At 32.0% G+C, this 18,741-nt stretch overlaps 1 protein-coding gene across 2 annotated transcripts in view; it reads right to left on the bottom strand.

Moving 5' to 3' along the window:
• Positions 1 to 987: 987 nt before the first annotated feature.
• The window catches only part of LOC133321930 (polypeptide N-acetylgalactosaminyltransferase 5), a 30,117-nt gene continuing 12,363 nt past the window's right edge, over positions 988 to 18,741 (bottom strand). Inside the window, exons 4-10 of one of the 2 annotated variants that reach the window (XM_061531002.1) lie at positions 16,233 to 16,354; positions 14,704 to 14,900; positions 14,446 to 14,623; positions 7,699 to 7,879; positions 4,328 to 4,467; positions 4,024 to 4,257; positions 988 to 1,195 (exon numbers count right to left, since the gene is read on the bottom strand). In XM_061531002.1, coding sequence (XP_061386986.1) covers positions 1,049 to 1,195; positions 4,024 to 4,257; positions 4,328 to 4,467; positions 7,699 to 7,879; positions 14,446 to 14,623; positions 14,704 to 14,900; positions 16,233 to 16,354 — 1,199 coding nt within the window. In that variant the 3' untranslated portion in view covers positions 988 to 1,048. Of the gene's footprint in view, positions 1,196 to 4,023; positions 4,258 to 4,327; positions 4,468 to 7,698; positions 7,880 to 14,034; positions 14,216 to 14,445; positions 14,624 to 14,703; positions 14,901 to 16,232; positions 16,355 to 18,741 lie in introns of both variants that reach the window. The other variant, XM_061531001.1, reaches the window with a different exon arrangement.

Here is an 18,741-nt window from a genome sequence, read left to right on the forward strand (position 1 = left end):
AAAATATTTATTTATTTTATTATTATTTTTTCTATGTTACTTTATAATTATTTATATTTAAATTGTTAATAATAATAAGATTTATACAAAGGTTTATTTCATTTAAAAATATCGTATGTATACGTATAGAGTCTAAAAAAGAAATAAAGATGAGTTTCATAGTTTAAATTGATTTGTTTTTTTTTTTTTTTCACTTAGTTCTCAGTTGTGTTTTCTTTTCTGTTTATTTTTTGCTAAATTTCTTGTGTTTTGTTTTGTTTTTCATTCTGTTTGTATAAATTAAAACATAAATTAATACAAGGGAAGACACATTTGTTTTATATTTTGTATGTAGTTGTTTTGTATATGTAGTAAAGTATGCTGTAATCTTAACAGTTAGTATGTTGTTGTATGTATGTAAGTTTTTTGTTATGTATATACTATTATTTAATTATTATAATAATTATTATTTATAAATGTAAAAAGAGAATGCTTAAAAATCAGAATGTCAATGACTTATTTGTGTTTCATATTTACGTGGTTGGTTTTTGTTTAGTTTTTTTTTTTTTATATATAAATACAATACAAGTATAAAAAATTGTGATATATTTTTTTTGTTTATTTATTATTAATTTGGGAGGGGAATTTCTTTTCGTTTTTATAATATATAACTAAATTTTTCTACAAATAAAGCTTAAATGATAAAAAAAATGATACAAAATCTATGATTTTCTTTTTTTATATTTATATAGTTTTTTTTTTTAAATTAGGATATGTTTATTTCTTGAATGATGGTTGTTTACTTGTTTTTTAGTTTCAGTTGTAATAAAAATTAAAACAAATTCTTTATATAAACAATATAATCTTAAATAAATATGCCAAAAGTCAAGTATCTTAATTTATTAAATTTAAATTAAATAAAATGAAATTAAAAAAATAAAAAAGATGATTATCAGTTACAATTTAAAAATAGTTTTTTTTCATTATATTTATATATAATTGAATGTACTAACTAAAACACAATTAATAAAAAAATAAAACATAAGCCAACAAACAACTAGGTTTACAACTAATGAGCTTGCCATTTGAATTTCGACTCCATCAGCCACTGTTGCCCCCGTGAATAGTTGCAGGGACGCAGTAACGGTGTTGTGGGATCTTCTCTTGATGGCCGTTGTAGACAATTGCCGGTATTTGTGTGTCGTATTGATTTGTCCTGGAATACAAAAAATATTTAAATAAATTAATAAAATAAAAATAAATCATGAAATTTTTTTTAAAAAATCCACGCCTAGGTTAGGTTAGGGATGTATGGTTGTTAGTAAACAACCGTCCACTCGGAGACTAATGTCCATTGTTATCATGTTTATGTCTTCTGCCAATCAGCGATGGTCATTTTCAGAGGACACATTCAATTGTTTCTAGTTATTCTTCGTCCTCTCCGCTGGAGTCCCACTTCGAAGTGAGAGATCTAATCTTGCAGTGACCTGTTATGATCCCCACAATTATTTTGATCTCTCTGTCTCTCTTATTGTGTGTCGGCTGCGAAGACGTCCTTTTGCGAAGACGTTCAGGCCAGATAGATTTCGAAATTCTGCAAGCAGGTTCTCTCAACCATCTGTTGCCGACTACCTCGCAGTAGAACAAGCGATTTTTTCCAATGAAATAGTCAATGGAAGATTGGACACCTGTGAGCCCCCTCGAGCAAGCTCGTCGTCTATCTCATTCCCTTCAATGTCACTATGTACTGGAACCCAAGATAAGCTAACTATCTGTGGTATATCATTCAGAGCGGACTTGCAATCATGAACTGCTTTTGAGTTTATAGTACACGACTTCACCGCTTTAAAGGCCGCCTGACTATCGACATATATAGTCACCAGTCCCGTAATATCGGCAGTAAGTGATTTTTCTCGGCCGCTTTCGTGATTGCAAGGATTTCTGCTTGAAAAACACTACAAATATTGTTAATTAAATGCCTGCACCAGTGCCTTCCTCCATCTTTGACCTGTCTGTAAAGAATGACAGACCTGGCAGTGGTAAGGAACCACTAGAAGAGGATTCCCTACTAGGAAACTCTACTTTGATGTCATTAAAGTCTCTGTGAGAGGGAAAATAGTCACTAATATGACTATTTCGTTATGTTTAGGATACTAGCGATCATAGTTCAGCGATTTCCAGGCATCCGTTTCCCGGAGCCTCAGGGCACACCTGACCGCCTGGAAATTAATCAGAATGTCCAGTGGTTGGAGATTCAGGATTGCATTCAAGGCTGCCTGTGGTGTACTTCTTAGCGCTCCGGTGATCAGAATTGAAGTCGATCGCTGTACTAAACTTAATTTTGTCAGCAGCATCTTTTTGTTGACTCCCTGCCATCAAATAAGGCAACCATATGTACTTCCAGGCATCCGTTTCCCGGAGCCTCAGGGCACACCTGACCTCCTGGAATTTAATCAGAATGCCCAGTGGTTGGAGATTCAGGATTGCATTCAAGACTGCCTGTGGTGTACTTCTTAGCGCTTCGGTGATCAGAATTGAAGCCGATGGCTGTACTAAACTTAATTTTGTCAGCAGCATCTTTTTTTGACTCCCTGTCACAAAATAAGGCAACCATATGTAAGAATGGGGAGAACGATCGTCACATACAGCCAGTGTATGATCCCGGGTCTTAATCCCCAGCTCTTACCTATGAAGTTCTTGCTTGAGTAGAGTACCAGCAGCCCTTTCTTAGAGCGTTCCTCAACATTCCTATTCCACGTTAGTTTTCGGTCAAGGATAGTGCCAAGGTATTTTGTTTCTTCAGAAAGGGTTAGAGTCACTCCTCCCAGTGACGGCAGGCGGAAACTAGGAATCTTACGTTTCCTAGTGAAGAGCACCAATTCTGTCTTAGTGGGGTTTACATCAAGACCTTTGGCGTATGCCAAGTTAGACAGGTTTGAAAGGGCACCCTCCAGAATATCTGCAATTGTCATTAGAAACTTACCCCCAATCGTCAGGACTACGTCATCGGCATAGGCTACAACCTTTATCCTAAGATTATTGAACTTCAGTAGTATTTCATTTATCACCAGAAGCCACAGGAGGGGAGATAGTACTCCTCCCAGTGGTGTGCCTCTGTTGACAGATTTCCTCACGGAACTCTCTCCTAAGGATGAGTTGATAATTCTGCTTTCCAGCATTCTATCAATCCATTCCGTTAGGAGTGAGGGGATACCTGTGCTTACGAGAGCAGAATGGATGGCTTCTAGCTTCACATTGTTAAAAGCTCCCTCAATGTCGAGGAATGTTGCCAAAGTGTAGTCAGATGACTCCATATTCTTCTCGATGTATCCAACCACCTCATGTAAGGCGGTATCCACTGGTTTGCCTTTGATGTATGCATGCTGGGAGTTGTTCAGTTTACGTTGGTCAATAATGTGTCTAATTTCTGAGTCTAGTAACCTTTCTAAAGTCTTGAGTAGAAAGGAATAGAGACTAATCGGTCTACAGTATTTTGGATGAAGGTCACGGTTACCTCTTTCCATAGACTAGGTATGTACGATAGAAGTAGACAAGCCCTAAAAATGTCCTACAGAGATGTCAATACTCGTTCATCTGCGTGTTGCAGCATGGCCGGTATTACACTATCTGGACCGGGAAACTTATAGGGTTGAAAACAATTTATCGCCCATACTCATGTCAGATGCGCACACTGTGCACCCTTACAGCCAGGAAAGTGGGTTGGCGATAGTAGATCAAGAGTCTCACTGCCAGAGTTTGTCCACGTTCCATCACTTCGCTTAATACTACCTATAGATTTTGGATCTTTAGATAGTACTCTGCGAAATCTGGCCGCTTCGTTGACTCCTTGTATTGACTCACTATAGCCAAGACCCAAGACTCACGTTTAGCCTTTCGCTCTTGTACCTATTGAACTGTCTTTTATAGACAATCCAATCTGTACTGAGCTTTGTTTGGAGGATCATAAACAATATTTTGTTTTTAAATCCACGCCTATGTTAAGTGATGAAAAATATTTTTAAAAAATTATTTTTTTTCACCCACCTCTGAATCATACACCCATTCCTGATTGCCACCCATATTGTGACAGCGCACCATATTCACTGGGCCCAGTGATTGGGCTGCATCCAAACACAAATCATCGGACATAATTTGATGTCGTTTCGTGTAGGCGAAGACTTGATTGCCACCCAAACCATGGCAATAACTCATGCCAATCTTTTCGCCATATTTACGGCCCATTGTATCCAGACAGGTTTCCAATTCGGCATTGCGAATCTAAAAGAAAAATTACACAATGATTAAGTAAAGGAAAGTTAAATCCAAAATCCAAACCTTGAATACATACCTCACCCAAATAGTAGTAGTCCAGGGGCATTAAACTCTCAGGATAGATATTTTCCAAATACCAACGGAATGATTTACACTTCAGACGTTCACGCATGGCGCGACGTTCACTAACATCACCAGCGGATGCTTTGCGAGCACCTATTTGTAAATTTTGGAGGAAGATGGATTAAAAAAAAAGATATATTATTAATATTTGTAGAATTTTGAATTTCAAATAAGTGTTAATAATTTTGTTGTTATTATTTTGTTTTTGGTGTTAGTGCGATTTTGAATTATTTATTTTTTTAATTTTGAGTGCATTTATTTTTTTTTGTAATTTTTAAAAAATGTATTTACATATACATACGCATATTTAATGTATTACATGGTGATTGATTACAGAAAAAAAAAACATAAAAACGTTGGACAAAAATCACATCATTCAATATTATTGCACTTTAAGGTTATGTCGAAAAAAAAATAATGAAACCAGTATTGAATGTAATGAATGTGAATTATATGTCTCTGCCAAAATATTTAAATTTAAAATCGAATCGGAGAACATTTAATTAATTGCCATGGCAGCTCAACATGTCTAGTCACGTCTGCCACAAATATAAACAAACATATTTATTTAGCCCCATCATAAACATGGCTATATTGCTAAATTTGTGTTTATTTTTAATTACGCGTTAGCGTTGACACTCTATTCAATTATTCGTCTAAAACATTTCATTTAACTGGTTCATTACTTTTTTGTGTGGGGTATTCGGAGGGGGAAGTGACTGCAACATATTTGAAAATTAAATTAGACAAACAAAATAAGCGTTTGGTTTTGTGCTCATGGGAATCGGGGTTTTTCTTGATTGTAGGGAGAAGATATTTTGATGATGATGCTGAGTGGAGACACACTGTGGAGAGGGTAGAACAATAACGTTGTGGTGCAAAAACAAACAAACATATAATTAATAATTTGTGGACAAAAACAACGAAAAAATTAAACATACAAATTAAATTTTAAATCAAAAATAAATAATAATATAGTCCTTAGGTTAGGATACTCCATACCAATAAAAATATATAATTCGCAGACATCAGTCTGGACCTAAATCAGTACTCTGTGCAAAATTTTGTCCCAATCGGACAAATATTGGGAGTTTCGTGTATCATTCACAAAAAATCGGACGAAACTATATATGAACCGATTTCAACCAAACTTGGCATACATAAATCTAGACCTAATTCAATACTCTATGCAAAATTTTGTTTCAATTGGACAAATATTGGGAGTTTGGTGTATCATTCACATAAAATCGGACGAAACTATATATGGGAGCTATATCTAAATCTGAACCGATTTCAACCAAACTTGGCATACATCAATCTAGACCTAATTCAATACTCTGTGCAAAATTTTGTTTCAATCGGAGCATCATTTACATAAAATCGGACAAACTATATATAGGAACCGATTTCAACCAAACTGAATCTGAACCGATTTTCTACAATTTCAATAGGGTTCGTCCTTGGGCCAAATAAGGGAACTGTGCCAAGTTTCATCCGAATCGGATCATAAATGCGACCTGTACTTTGTTTACAATTTAACATGGACGGACGGCTATGCATAAATCGACTCAGAAAGTGCTTCTATGCATATTCTCAAAAGGAACCATGGGTCTATCTCGATTCCTTTAGCCTGTTACAAGCATATGCACAAAGACATAATACCCTGTACCACAGTGTGGTGAAGGGTATAAAAATTCTAGGACTTTTTCAAATCCCCAAAAATATTTTTTAAAAACTGTAGGCCTTTTTCAAACCCCCAAAAATATTTTTTAAAAACTGTAGGCCTTTTTCAAACCCCCAAAAATAAAATGATGAAAAATAATTAATTAAAATGATGAAAAATAATTTTTAAAAATCCACGCCTAATTAAAATGATGAAAAATAATTTTTAAAAATCCACGCCTAATTAAAATGATGAAAAATAATTTTTAAAAATCCACGCCTAATTAAAATGATGAAAAATAATTTTTAAAAATCCACGCCTAATTAAAATGATGAAAAATAATTTTTAAAAATCCACGCCTAATTAAAATGATGAAAAATAATTTTTAAAAATCCACGCCTAATTAAAATGATGAAAAATAATTTTTAAAAATCCACGCCTAATTAAAATGATGAAAAATAATTTTTAAAAATCCACGCCTAATTAAAATGATGAAAAATAATTTTTAAAAATCCACGCCTTATTAAAATGATGAAAAATAATTTTTAAAAATCCACGCCTAATTAAAATGATGAAAAATAATTTTTAAAAATCCACGCCTAATTAAAATGATGAAAAATAATTTTTAAAAATCCACGCCTAATTAAAATGATGAAAAATAATTTTTAAAAATTCACGCCTAATTAAAATGATGAAAAATAATTTTTAAAAATCCACGCCTAATTAAAATGATGAAAAATAATTTTTAAAAATCCACGCCTAATTAAAATGATGAAAAATAATTTTTAAAAATCCACGCCTAATTAAAATGATGAAAAATAATTTTTAAAAAATATACGCCTAATTTAAATCACAAAAAATAACTTTTAAAAAATCTACGCCTAATTAAAATGATTAAAAATAATTTTTAAAAAAAATCAACGACGGATCAGAAAAATATTTTTTTTAATCCATGCTTAGTAAATTCCATTAAAAAAGATTCTAAAATTAATTTTAAAAATCCACAGTGGGAAGATTTTTAATTAAATCAACCCCTAAAAATAGGCTACGTTTTTCTTAAATCCTCGCTCTTATATTCCCAGGAAGAATATTTTTCTGATAATGGATAAGGACACAAATAAATAAAAACAAATAATGATAATAATATTACAAGGACACAACACATGCAGGATACATAATCACATACAATATTTACAAAATATACAATATTTTATAAATAATAAAAAAAATCTAATTAAAAAACTCAATACATAATTAAACCAACACCATAAAAAACAATACAAACAAACTAAAAATTATTTATAATTTAGTTTTAATAAAAAGGATGCATGGCAGACCATAGAACAAACAAAATTCATTGGGAGTTAGGGGGCGTGATGAATGGATGGTGTTTAGAAATGCTCTCTATAAATATGCGAGGTTTTCTAAGAGAGAAAAAAAGTTAAGGGACAATGTTAACAGAAAAATGTAAATATTTTTTTTTCGCTAATATGTATGTATATGGGTATGGTAGACAATGTTGTTTTTAAATTATTATTATATTGCCATAACCAAAAAAAACGGCCATAAGGGTAATGAATTGAATTCTAATGCATGTTTAATTTTGTCACGAATAATATATTTGTTTTTAATTTCAAGCAAAGAAAATTAGTTAAATTAACCTGGATAAAAGCTGTAGTAAAACTCTTTCCAATCGTCCAGCCAAACCTCAACCAGACGAGCATTGTTATGATTAACAATTTCCGTTGTACCGCCAGGAAATGTATACGGAGTCGATTTACGAAAGACATGGCCAACACGTGAACATGGAGCTATCTCTAAAATACCGCCACACATCCAAACCTAGTGTATTATTCGTGGGTTTTAATTTCGATTTCATGTTGTGTTAAAGAAGAGGGAGGCAGCATTGTTTTGTTTGTAAAGAAATGTATGTATGTATGAGGCGAAAAATAAATGAATACCCCAAACAATGAATTGATTCGATTTAGCATTTTATTTCCATAAAATAGGGGGTGTTGTTAGTCGCATTATAGTTATGATATGTTTGTATGATGTTTGGTTATACATGAGAGTATAGAAAAATATAAAAGAAAAAAAGAAAATCAAGAGAGAAAATGGAAAAAAATATTTCATTTAGTTACATATCTTACTATTTGGATGCTAAATTGTAAGCAATTAAAAAATAAAAAATATAAGACAGTGTTTGTTCTAAGACCTTAAAGAGGCAAATGGAATACTGTATTAAATCATCCCTATTTCATGAAAATATATATTCTTTAAATCCCGGCCTTAAAAAAATATATATTTTAAAATTCTATGTCTGGTCTTGGTCTTAAAAAATATATTTTAAAATTCTATGTCTGGTCTTGGTCTTAAAAAATATATTTTAAAAATCTACGCCTAGTCAAGGCATCGAAAAAAAATATATTTTAAAATTCTATGTCTGGTCTTGGTCTTAAAAAATATATTTTAAAATTCTATGTCTGGTCTTGGTCTTAAAAAATATATTTTAGAAAAAAAATATATAAAAATCTATGTCTGGTCTTGGTCTTAAAAAATATATTTTAAAAATCTACGCCTAGTCAAGGCATCGAAAAAAATATATTTTAAAACTCTATGTCTGGTCTTGGTCTTAAAAAATATATTTTAAAACTCTATGTCTGGTCTTGGTCTTAAAAAATATATTTTAAAAATCTACGCCTAGTCAAGGCATCGAAAAAAAATATATTTTAAAATTCTATTAAAAAATATATTTTAAAAATCTACGCCTAGTCAAGGCATCGAAAAAAAATATATTTTAAAATTCTATGTCTGGTCTTGGTCTTAAAAAATTTATTTTAAAAATCTACGCCTAGTCAAGGCATCGAAAAAAAATATATTTTAAAAATCTATGTCTGGTCTTGGTCTTAAAAAATATATTTTAAAAATCTACGCCTAGTCAAGGCATCGAAAAAAATATATTTTAAAAATCTACGCCTAGTCAAGGCATCGAAAAAAATATATTTTAAAAAACTACGCCTGACCTAAGCCTCTGACCTAGGCTCACAAAGAAATTATTTTGAAAATCTAGGCTTAGAAAAAAATTATTTTAAAAATCGAAAAAAATATTTTAAAAATCTACGTCTATGATTCGAAAAATCATTTTAAAAATCTATGTTTGGTCTAGGCTTAGTTTTTTTTTAATCTACGCCTGATCTAGGCCTCGAAAAAAGTTATTAAAAAAAACTACGCATGGTGGTCTAGGCCTCGAAAAAAATTATTTTATAAATCTACGCCGTCTAGGCCTCAAAAAAAATATATATATATATATATATATATATATATTAAAAATCTACGCCTGACCTAAACTATTTTAAAAATCGACACTTATCCCAGGTTGTTGTTGTAGCAACTGCCTACATGTTTGCTGTATTTTAATTATTCTGGTTCTGACTCCTCTGTTTCCAGGTTCAGGAAGGTTGCAATCTGTAACGGCTGCGTCCAAAGAGATTCCGGAGACAGATGAGTGGGTTTAGCAGGGCGGTTAAAGAGATGCAGCGTATCGTGAGGTCCAAGTCCACATACAGGGCATGTGTTTGGTACCGCGCTGTCAATTCGGTCCCAATACGAATAGAGGCGGCTGCACCATCATGACTTGATGACCTTGTTCCTGTTCTCATCTTATCGCAAATAGCGGTGGCTTGCGCGGACGACTTAAATAAGCTATCGAACGTTACACCCGAAAATTTGGGGTAGTTTGTGGTCGGAATTATTGCACCATCGACCATGATGTTCAGAGGGAGCTTCATTTCAGCCGTCCATGTGGTGAACAGAGTGGCTGTGGATTTCGCGGACACGCTGGGAGATACGCTGACGCAGCATGCACCAAAATAACTCCTGTCACAGTAGTCAGAAGTCGGCTAAGACCTGAACAACCGCGGAAATGCACCCATCCCATACATCTATTGCATCTCACCGACGTTGATCTGTGGTGGATGCTGTTCCGACAAATGGAACAGAACCAAGGTCCGGGGTTTCTTTCTATCCCGGCGCGGACCAGAAGAGTTCGGAGCAGGCATCCCGGGATATAACGCCTCTCCCATGATAAAAAAAAATACGACACAAACATGTAGTAGTTGAGGTGACAGCCCTTGGTCGAAGAAATGGAATAATTTTTAAAAAATTCACGCTTGTAATATTAAAAATTTTTTTTTTTGAAAAATCCACGGTGGTGATATTTTATAATAATCATTTTTAAAACATCCACATTTCTGATATTGTATAAAAAATTGTTTTTAAAAAATCCACGTTTGTGATATTTAAAAAAAATAATTTTTAAAAAAATCCACGCTTGTGATATTTCCTCATAAATGTGTCAGTTTTATCAAAGAAAACATTGCATAATTTTAGGCTTTGCTGTATTTAAAGCTATTTCATTATAAATGTTCGGAAGTGGGAAAAATACGTCCACTTAAGATCTTAGAACAAAACAATTTCTATTGTGATAATTAAATTTTAAACATTTCCCTTTCTAAAAACCTATTCAATAATAATTTTAATATAAACTTAAAAGCAAATATTTCATATATAATATAAAAATTAGTCACATATTGATGTAAACATGTTAATCAATAACAAAATGCTGTGAATAACATTGTTATACCCATAATAAACATTTTCAAAAATATAAGGGCAACATAAAAAACAATGTTAGAAACAAAAAAATAAATAAATAAAAAAATTAAATATATATTACAAATACCAATTAAAATTATTTATTAGCAATGTGTGTTCGACCTCATGGCTGTGGTTGATCCCTGATTCATTCTTAAAAAGGGGGATTAGTGAAGCATTTTTTTGGTTTTAAAAGGATTTTTTTTTGAGTTTGCAGTTAACATTCTCCCACACGCATATGCACACGAACACACACACAGATCATTCCAACTTTTCAAGCTATTTGTGGGTGGTCGGTGGTGGTGTTGGTTGGTTGGTTGTGAATGTTATTCGTTGATTGATTTTTTTTATTTTCAAACATAATATGAGCACAAAATTCAACATTTATTTCAATTCAATTACAAAGTGGATGAGAGAAAACGAGGAACAAATTATATAAAAAAAAAAAAAAATAAAAAAAACTCAAAAAAAGACACATTTACTGTCATCATTCATCATTATTTCCAATATTGTTGCAATATTAACCACAACAGCAACAACAAATTGCAAGTGTGTGTTGATTGATTTTTTTTGTTGTACATACACTAAAATTAAATTAGGTGAAAAGGGTGCGCAAAATTATTTATTCCATATACATCATCTGCCGTGTATGTATGTCTGTTGGTTGGTATCGTTTTAATTATATCAAACAAAAAAACTTCATAACATTTTAATTTTGAAATTCAATTCATAGAAAAAAATAAATGCAAAACAAAATTTAAAAAAAACCATGTAAATATTTTGATTTGAATATTGTAATTAAAGCGTTAATATATGCAAAAATTTTAAATAGAGAGAAAGAGAGAGGGGGAGGGAGGAGCGGTATTAAATTACTATGAAACGCGTAAGGCTAAATTAATTTTGTATTCTATTACTATACGAGGGGAGAAACTAGGATTGTTCATGGAATATATTATCTTTGTTTTTTAGTTGGGATATTTCATAAAAAATCTTATTTTATATAAAAGGAAATATTTGTATCTCTCATTAGTTAGGATAATAAAATCAATTTCGGATATGGACTTGAAGGACCATAATAATTCATTTTCGAGAGACGATGTCAATGGAAAAAATGTTCCTTATCAAATTTCACTATGGATCACCGAACAACATAAATCGGTATATATAACATGAAATGCTATAATAATTATTTAAAAAGATTAACATGGTAAAAATACATTTTCCTACTTTTTTTGGACTTGCTGAGAATTAGTGTCAATTTGGGCTTCAATACTTGATTTTAGAGGAACGATGTGAATGGAAAAAAATATTCCTTATCAAATTTCACTATAGGTCACCGGACAACAAAAATCGGTAGAAATAATATATGACATTTAAATAAGTCAACATTATTTTATATAAAAGTAAATATTTTTATGTCTCATTAGTTAGAGTAATAAAATCAGTTTTGGAATAGGACTAGAAGGACCATAATACCTCATTTTCGAGAGATGATGTCAATGGAAAAAATATTCCATATCAAATTGCACATAAATTGGTACATATATTATATATGTACTTTAATATCTATGTAAAATGACTGATATGCAAATAATACATGTTCCTACTTTTTTGGACTTGTTGGGAATTATTGTCAATTTGAGCCTCAATACTTGATTTCAGAGGGGCGATGCCAAGGGAAAAAATATTCTTTATCAAATTTCACTATAGGTCACAGAATACTTAGGAATCGGTATTTGTAATATAAAACACTAAAATAAGGGCCAAGAATTTTATATAAAAAGGTATCTCATTAATTTGTAAATTTCACAAAAAGGTGTTTTAGATCAGGCCAATATGTGGCGTAATACTTCATTTTCGAGAGGTGATGCCAATGAAAAAAATATTCCTTATCAAATTTCACTATAGGTCACCAAATACGTGAAATCGGCCTCAATCATATTCAACGTTATAATAACTGTACAAATATTGATATTTTAAAATATACATTTTCCTCTCTTTTTTCTGGATTTGCTGGGAAATGGTGCCAATTTGAGATTCAATATTTAATGTTAGGACGATGTTGTCAATGGATAAAATATTCCAAATCGAATTTCACTGTAGGTCACCGAACAACAGAAATCACTATATATAATATATAGAGCTTAAAATGAGGGTCACAAATTTTATATTACAAAAATATAAATTTCTTCAATTTTTTGCAGTTGCTGAGAATTGTTGCCAATTTGAGGCTTAATTATTTGTTTTAAGTATGATGATGTCAATGAAAAAAATATTCCTTATCAAATTCACTATAGGTCACAGAATACTTTTTGTCTGTATTTATAATATAAATCAATAAAATAAGAGTCAACAATTTTATACAAAAGGAAATCTTTATATATTCCATAAATTTATAAATATCACTAAAAGGTGTGTTTGGAACAGGACAAGAAGTGGTCTAATACGTGATTTTGGAGAGATGATGTCAATGGAAAAAATATTTCTTATAAAATTTCAATAAAAGTCTCCGAACAACATAAATCAATATATATATAATATATACCATTAAAATAATGGTCAATTTTATAAAAAAAGTAAATATTTTTATCTCTCATTAGTTAGGGTAATAAAATCAATATTCCTTATCAAATTTCAGTGAATAACATAAATCGGTATATATAATATCGGTATATATAACATATGTAAAATTACATTTTTCTATTTTTTTGGACTATCTGGGAGTTATTGTCAATTTGAGCCTCAATACTTGATGTTAGGGTGACGATGTCAATGGAAAAAATATTCCTTATCAAATTTCACTATGGGTCACCGAACAACATAAATCGGTATGGCAGTATGGCATTAAAATAAGGGTCAATCTTATTTTATATATATTTTTATCTCTCATTAGTTAGGGTAATAATATCCGTTTTGGAACAGGACTCAAAGAACCATAATATTTCATTTTCGAGGGGTAATGTCAATGGGAAAAATGGGATTTTATGTCAAAGGGAAATACTAGTCTTCATTATTACATTCGATCCTGAATAAAACCTCGATTTAAGGGTATTGAGCTACAGAGTCATTCCTCAAATGGAACGTTTCATGAGTAATATTTCCCTCTCTCTCTCTTCTTTTTTAATTATTAGTATTTAGTTAATTATTAAAAGCAATATTATTTTATATTCTCAATTTTTTGTTTTAGCAAAATAAATTAAGCATTATTTGAAAAAAAAAACATTATAATATTAATGATTGCGTTTGGTTTTTTGGGGATTAGTTACGAAAATTTACGATTGGTTATTTTTTTAATAATTTTCAGTTTTTTAGTGTAGAAAAAAACATTTCTTTAAACATCGAACCTGTGCTCATGGCATAATAAAAATCGCGCCACTCATCCAGCCATACTTCGGCCACACGCGCCGCATTGTGTAGAACGATTTTTGCAACGCCACCGGGGAATGTGTATGGCGATTTATCACGGAATACATGACCCACATGGGAGCATGGTATTATTTCTAAAATACCGCCACATTGCCAAATCTAGAGTTGATGATGGGATGCCAAAAATTTTTGAAGAAAATTTGGTTTGTTTGATTTGGATGAATTAAAAAATAAATTATAAATTGTAAAATATTTAATTTTGGAGTAAATTCAAATAATTATATAAAACTTAACAAGCTAAAAAATAAATAAATAAATTACTAAAAACATGATTTCATTATATTAAATGATTAAATTATTTTTTGTTCGATTGCTGTTAAAAAGCTTACCCTAAATGACATTTCCAGATTTTCACCACCCCAAATATCCATGCCTTCATCATAGGAACCAATTTCATAGAAATAGTCTTTATCTATGGAAAATAGACCACCAGCCATGGTGGGTGTACGTAATGGAGCGGTGCGATCGTTGTTGCGTCGCTCCATTTCGCGTTGAGGAACACGATACCTAAAAGAAAATAAAAATAATAATTTAAAATATTCTTTGCTGAATGATTAAAGTGTAAACAAAATCATTTTTTTACTTACCATCTAAAGTTTAGCTTCCAGTTGAAACCACCCCATGTGGAGTCGGATGCTGTTATATATTCAAATGTTTCATCGGATATAACATCAATAATGGGGCATACAACCGTGCGACGATTTTGTACAATACGTGCCAGCAATGGCTCCAGCCAACCTTCGGTACACTCACAATGGGCATCAAGGAATGTAATAACCTCACCCTGTGGTGTGTTTTAAATAAGATTATAATTTTTTGTTGGGGAGGAGTAGGTGGTGGCGATGGTGGCAGTTGTTGAAAAGAAGAACACAAGAAATATTTTAATTATATTCTATTGAAAAACATACAATACAATACAATAAACCTATTTACATGAATGTGCATGATTACATGGGGATATAAATCTCTGTGACTTTTGTGGAAATTTAATTCTGGGTCAAATTTTAAAAATTTAAGAAGTAAACAAGTAAAGACATCGTTAAATTGGAACTGACCGAACTTTTTATATCCTTTACCATAAGTAGGAAATTGAAAGAGCTAATTTTTTTTATGGTAAAATGGCCATAATATAAAATTAAAATGCCATAAGATTTAATTTTCGATAGATGATACCAATGGAAAAAATATTCCTTATAAAATTCCATTATAGGTCATCGAATATAAGGAAACATTATATATGTCATATATAATATTAAAATAGCCTTAAAAAGGTGATGTTTAAAAAAATACGATTTCCCTCTTCTTCCGGGCATTACTTGGAATTAGTGTTAATTTGAGCATCAATACTTGATTTTAGGAGGACGATGTCAATGGAAAAAATATTCCTTATCAAATTTCACTTTGGGTCACCGGACAACAGAAATGGGTATATAGAATAAGGCCAACATAATTTTATTTAAAATGAAATATTTTCAGGTCTCATTAGTTAGGGTAATGAAATCAATTTTGGAATAGGACTAGAAGGACCATAATACTTCATTTTCGAGAGATGATGTCAATGGAAAAAATATTCCTTATCAAATTTCACTATGGGTCACCGAACAACATAAATCGGTATATATAATATATAATGCTATAATATATATGTGAAAATATTTATATGACAAAAAATACATTTTCCTACTTTTTTGAACTTGCTGGGAATTAGTGTCAATTTGAGCCTCAATGCCTGCTTTTAGGGGGACGAAGTCAATGGAAAAAATATTCCTTATAAAATTTCACTAGAGGCCGCGGAATAACAGAAATCGCTATATATAATATATAGCATTAAAATAATGGTCAATCTTATTTTATATAAAAGGAAATATTTCCCTATATCTCCTTAGTTAGTGCCATAACATCTCATTTTCGATAGATAATGTAAATGGAAAAAATAGTGAGTAATTTTTAGGACAGGAGTCACAAATGTTACATACAAAATAAATTTTGGGCTTTTAAATTGCAATACAATTCTTGATTTTCAAAATAATAAAAAAGTTTAAATTTAATAAAAAAACTACAATATACAAATTTAAAATAAAAGAGAACATATTTAATTTCCTTTTTTTGTACATACCGTCACATGTTCAGCACCTAATAAACGAGCACGTATCAAACCGGAACGTTTTTGTGTACGCAAAACAAATGTATGCACGGGTAGTGTCGCAACATATTCTTCCAATTTTTTACCCAGATAATCTGCATAGAGTTATAATGGCACGACAACAGCAACAAGAAGAACAACAGCATCAGGACCAACGCCATTAGCATCAGCAGCAACAAAATGAGAGAGTCACCACAAAAGTACAAAGAACAAAAAAAGGAGAAAGAAGAAAAGTATATTAAGATAATAAATATATTACATTACACAGGGCTGGGGTATGCAAAATAAAAAAGGAAAACGAGGGTCGTACGGATAATTGGAAGTACTGTTATATGAGGTTTAATGTGGACCTACTACACCTACTTCTACAAATTTGTCCAAAGAGGGTTTCTTTTCGCTTTGTAAAAACTAAATCAAATCCGAAGAAAATGTTGCAAAAAATATTGAAAATCGAGAAGAACCGATATAGTCCACATTTGACCTTTAAGAGAAGCATCAATTGTAAAGTGATCATAAAGAGAACTCCTATGGAAAAATTTACATATAGTAGTAAGGATACTTTCAAGAGTAATTTTTAGCTAGAATATATTCAAGGGGTCGTTTATAGCAAAAGAACTCCCATGGAAAAAGAGCCTAAATAGTAAAGAAAGCCTTCAAGATTACTTTAGTGGGAAAAATAGCATAATAGGATACCTTAAATAAGACTCCTAAAGAAAAAAGGGACATAAATAGTAAAGAGACCTTAAATATGACTTCTATGCAAAAATATGCCCAAATATTAAGGATACCTTCAAGAGGACTCTTATGGAGAATCTCCAAAGGAGACTTTTATGGAAAAGTGTGTCTAAATAATAAGGCCTAAATATTAAGAACAACATCGAGAGATCTCCTAAAGAGAAAGCGGATCTAAATAAGAATACTTTTAAGTCATTTGGAAAAATGCTAAAGAGTTTTATAGCTAAAAGATTCCCAAGATGGCAATGAAAATCTAAAAACACGCAACTTATAAAATAAAGAAAACTAAAAAAGGGAGGGGGTTGGAAAATAAAATATCCATGGAAAGTATGTAGACATATAATGGAAGTTATACAATATCTGTTAATGTTTAGTAGAATGCCTGAGGAAGGACTTTCAATTTAAGGAGGGACTTATATATGTAGGCGTTTAGTAGGGAATCAGAACAGGAACGGCTCCCATCTATTGAAGGCTTGTAGAAAATCGTCTATCAATGGAATTCCAGGCCGAAGTTTGTATTGACTACAGAATGATCTAAAAAGGGACTGCTATCTGTAGAATGCCTTTAGAAAGGTTTCTGTCTACAGAAGACTTGCAGAAAGGATTTTAATATCGATTTCATTTACAGAAGGCATGTAGTATGACTTCAGTGTACAAGAGACGGTTAGCACTTCTAACTATAATATAACCTGTAGAAGACATCGTATATATTGGAATTTTTAAGGCCTATAAAAGGCAATGTAGAAGGTCTTGTATCTTCATCGGGCCTACGAAAGATTTCTAACATTGAATATTCTACAAATTCGTCTTTTTTGTCTTCCGGAAGGATTTTTATTTATAGAATACCTGCAGAAGGGTTTTTATCTATAGGTGTTCTGCAGAAGGTCTGTACTATGGCCTATAAAAGATAATTCTGTCGATAGAATGTAGGTTGGGTTTGGGGATGTGCAGTCACTAATGTGGCTGCAGCACTCTGAGACCTTCCGGTCCATTGTGATCATCCACGAACGATATGGAGAGATCTGTAGGGTAGAAAGTGGGGATATAAAAGATAAGATTCTAACAAGAAGTATTAGGAAGCAGGTGGGAAATAGTTTCGATGGTTATAGAAATTGAACAGAAAACATATTACGTGCTACGGTTGCACTTTCCCAACCACTTTTGGTTTCTCCTCTCGTCAACACAGAGTCTGCAATAATCAGTAACATCATGTTCCCATTTACTGGTAAAGGCCCTGATATTGCAATGACCAGTAGTGACTCCTGTCATTACTCTGGTTTCATTGAGCCATCTATTGCTAGATCTGTAGATTAAGATCCTCGTCTAGCTAATTCGTCTGCTTTTTCATTACCCATGATGTCACGGTGTCCTGGTACCCAACACAGCCTATAGTGTTTCCAAAACTGCTGTACGCTCGAGGACGACCTCAGATTTGTTATTACAGAATTTGATGTCTTTAAGAGCAGCCTGACTATCCACAAAGATAGTCACCGGTTCAACGATCTCTGCATCCAGACTTTTTATCAATTCCACTGCCCTCCAAATAGCGAAGGTTTCAGCTTGGAAAACACTACAGTTGCTATACAGCTTGTAGGTAAGCTCAAAGCCTAGCCTTTCACAGTAGACGCCAGCCCCTGTACCTTTTTCCATCTTGCATCCGTCTGCATAAAAAGCCAGAGCGGAGTGTTGCTACGGTTCCAGTCGTCCCTACTAGGGATAACGACATCTACGTCGTCAAATCTCAGGA

The sequence above is a fragment of the Musca vetustissima genome, unplaced genomic scaffold (assembly GCF_032173495.1).
Source record: "Musca vetustissima isolate MV318-11 ecotype Yass unplaced genomic scaffold, APGP_CSIRO_Mvet_v1 utg13374, whole genome shotgun sequence".
NCBI classification, from domain to species: domain Eukaryota; kingdom Metazoa; phylum Arthropoda; class Insecta; order Diptera; family Muscidae; genus Musca; species Musca vetustissima.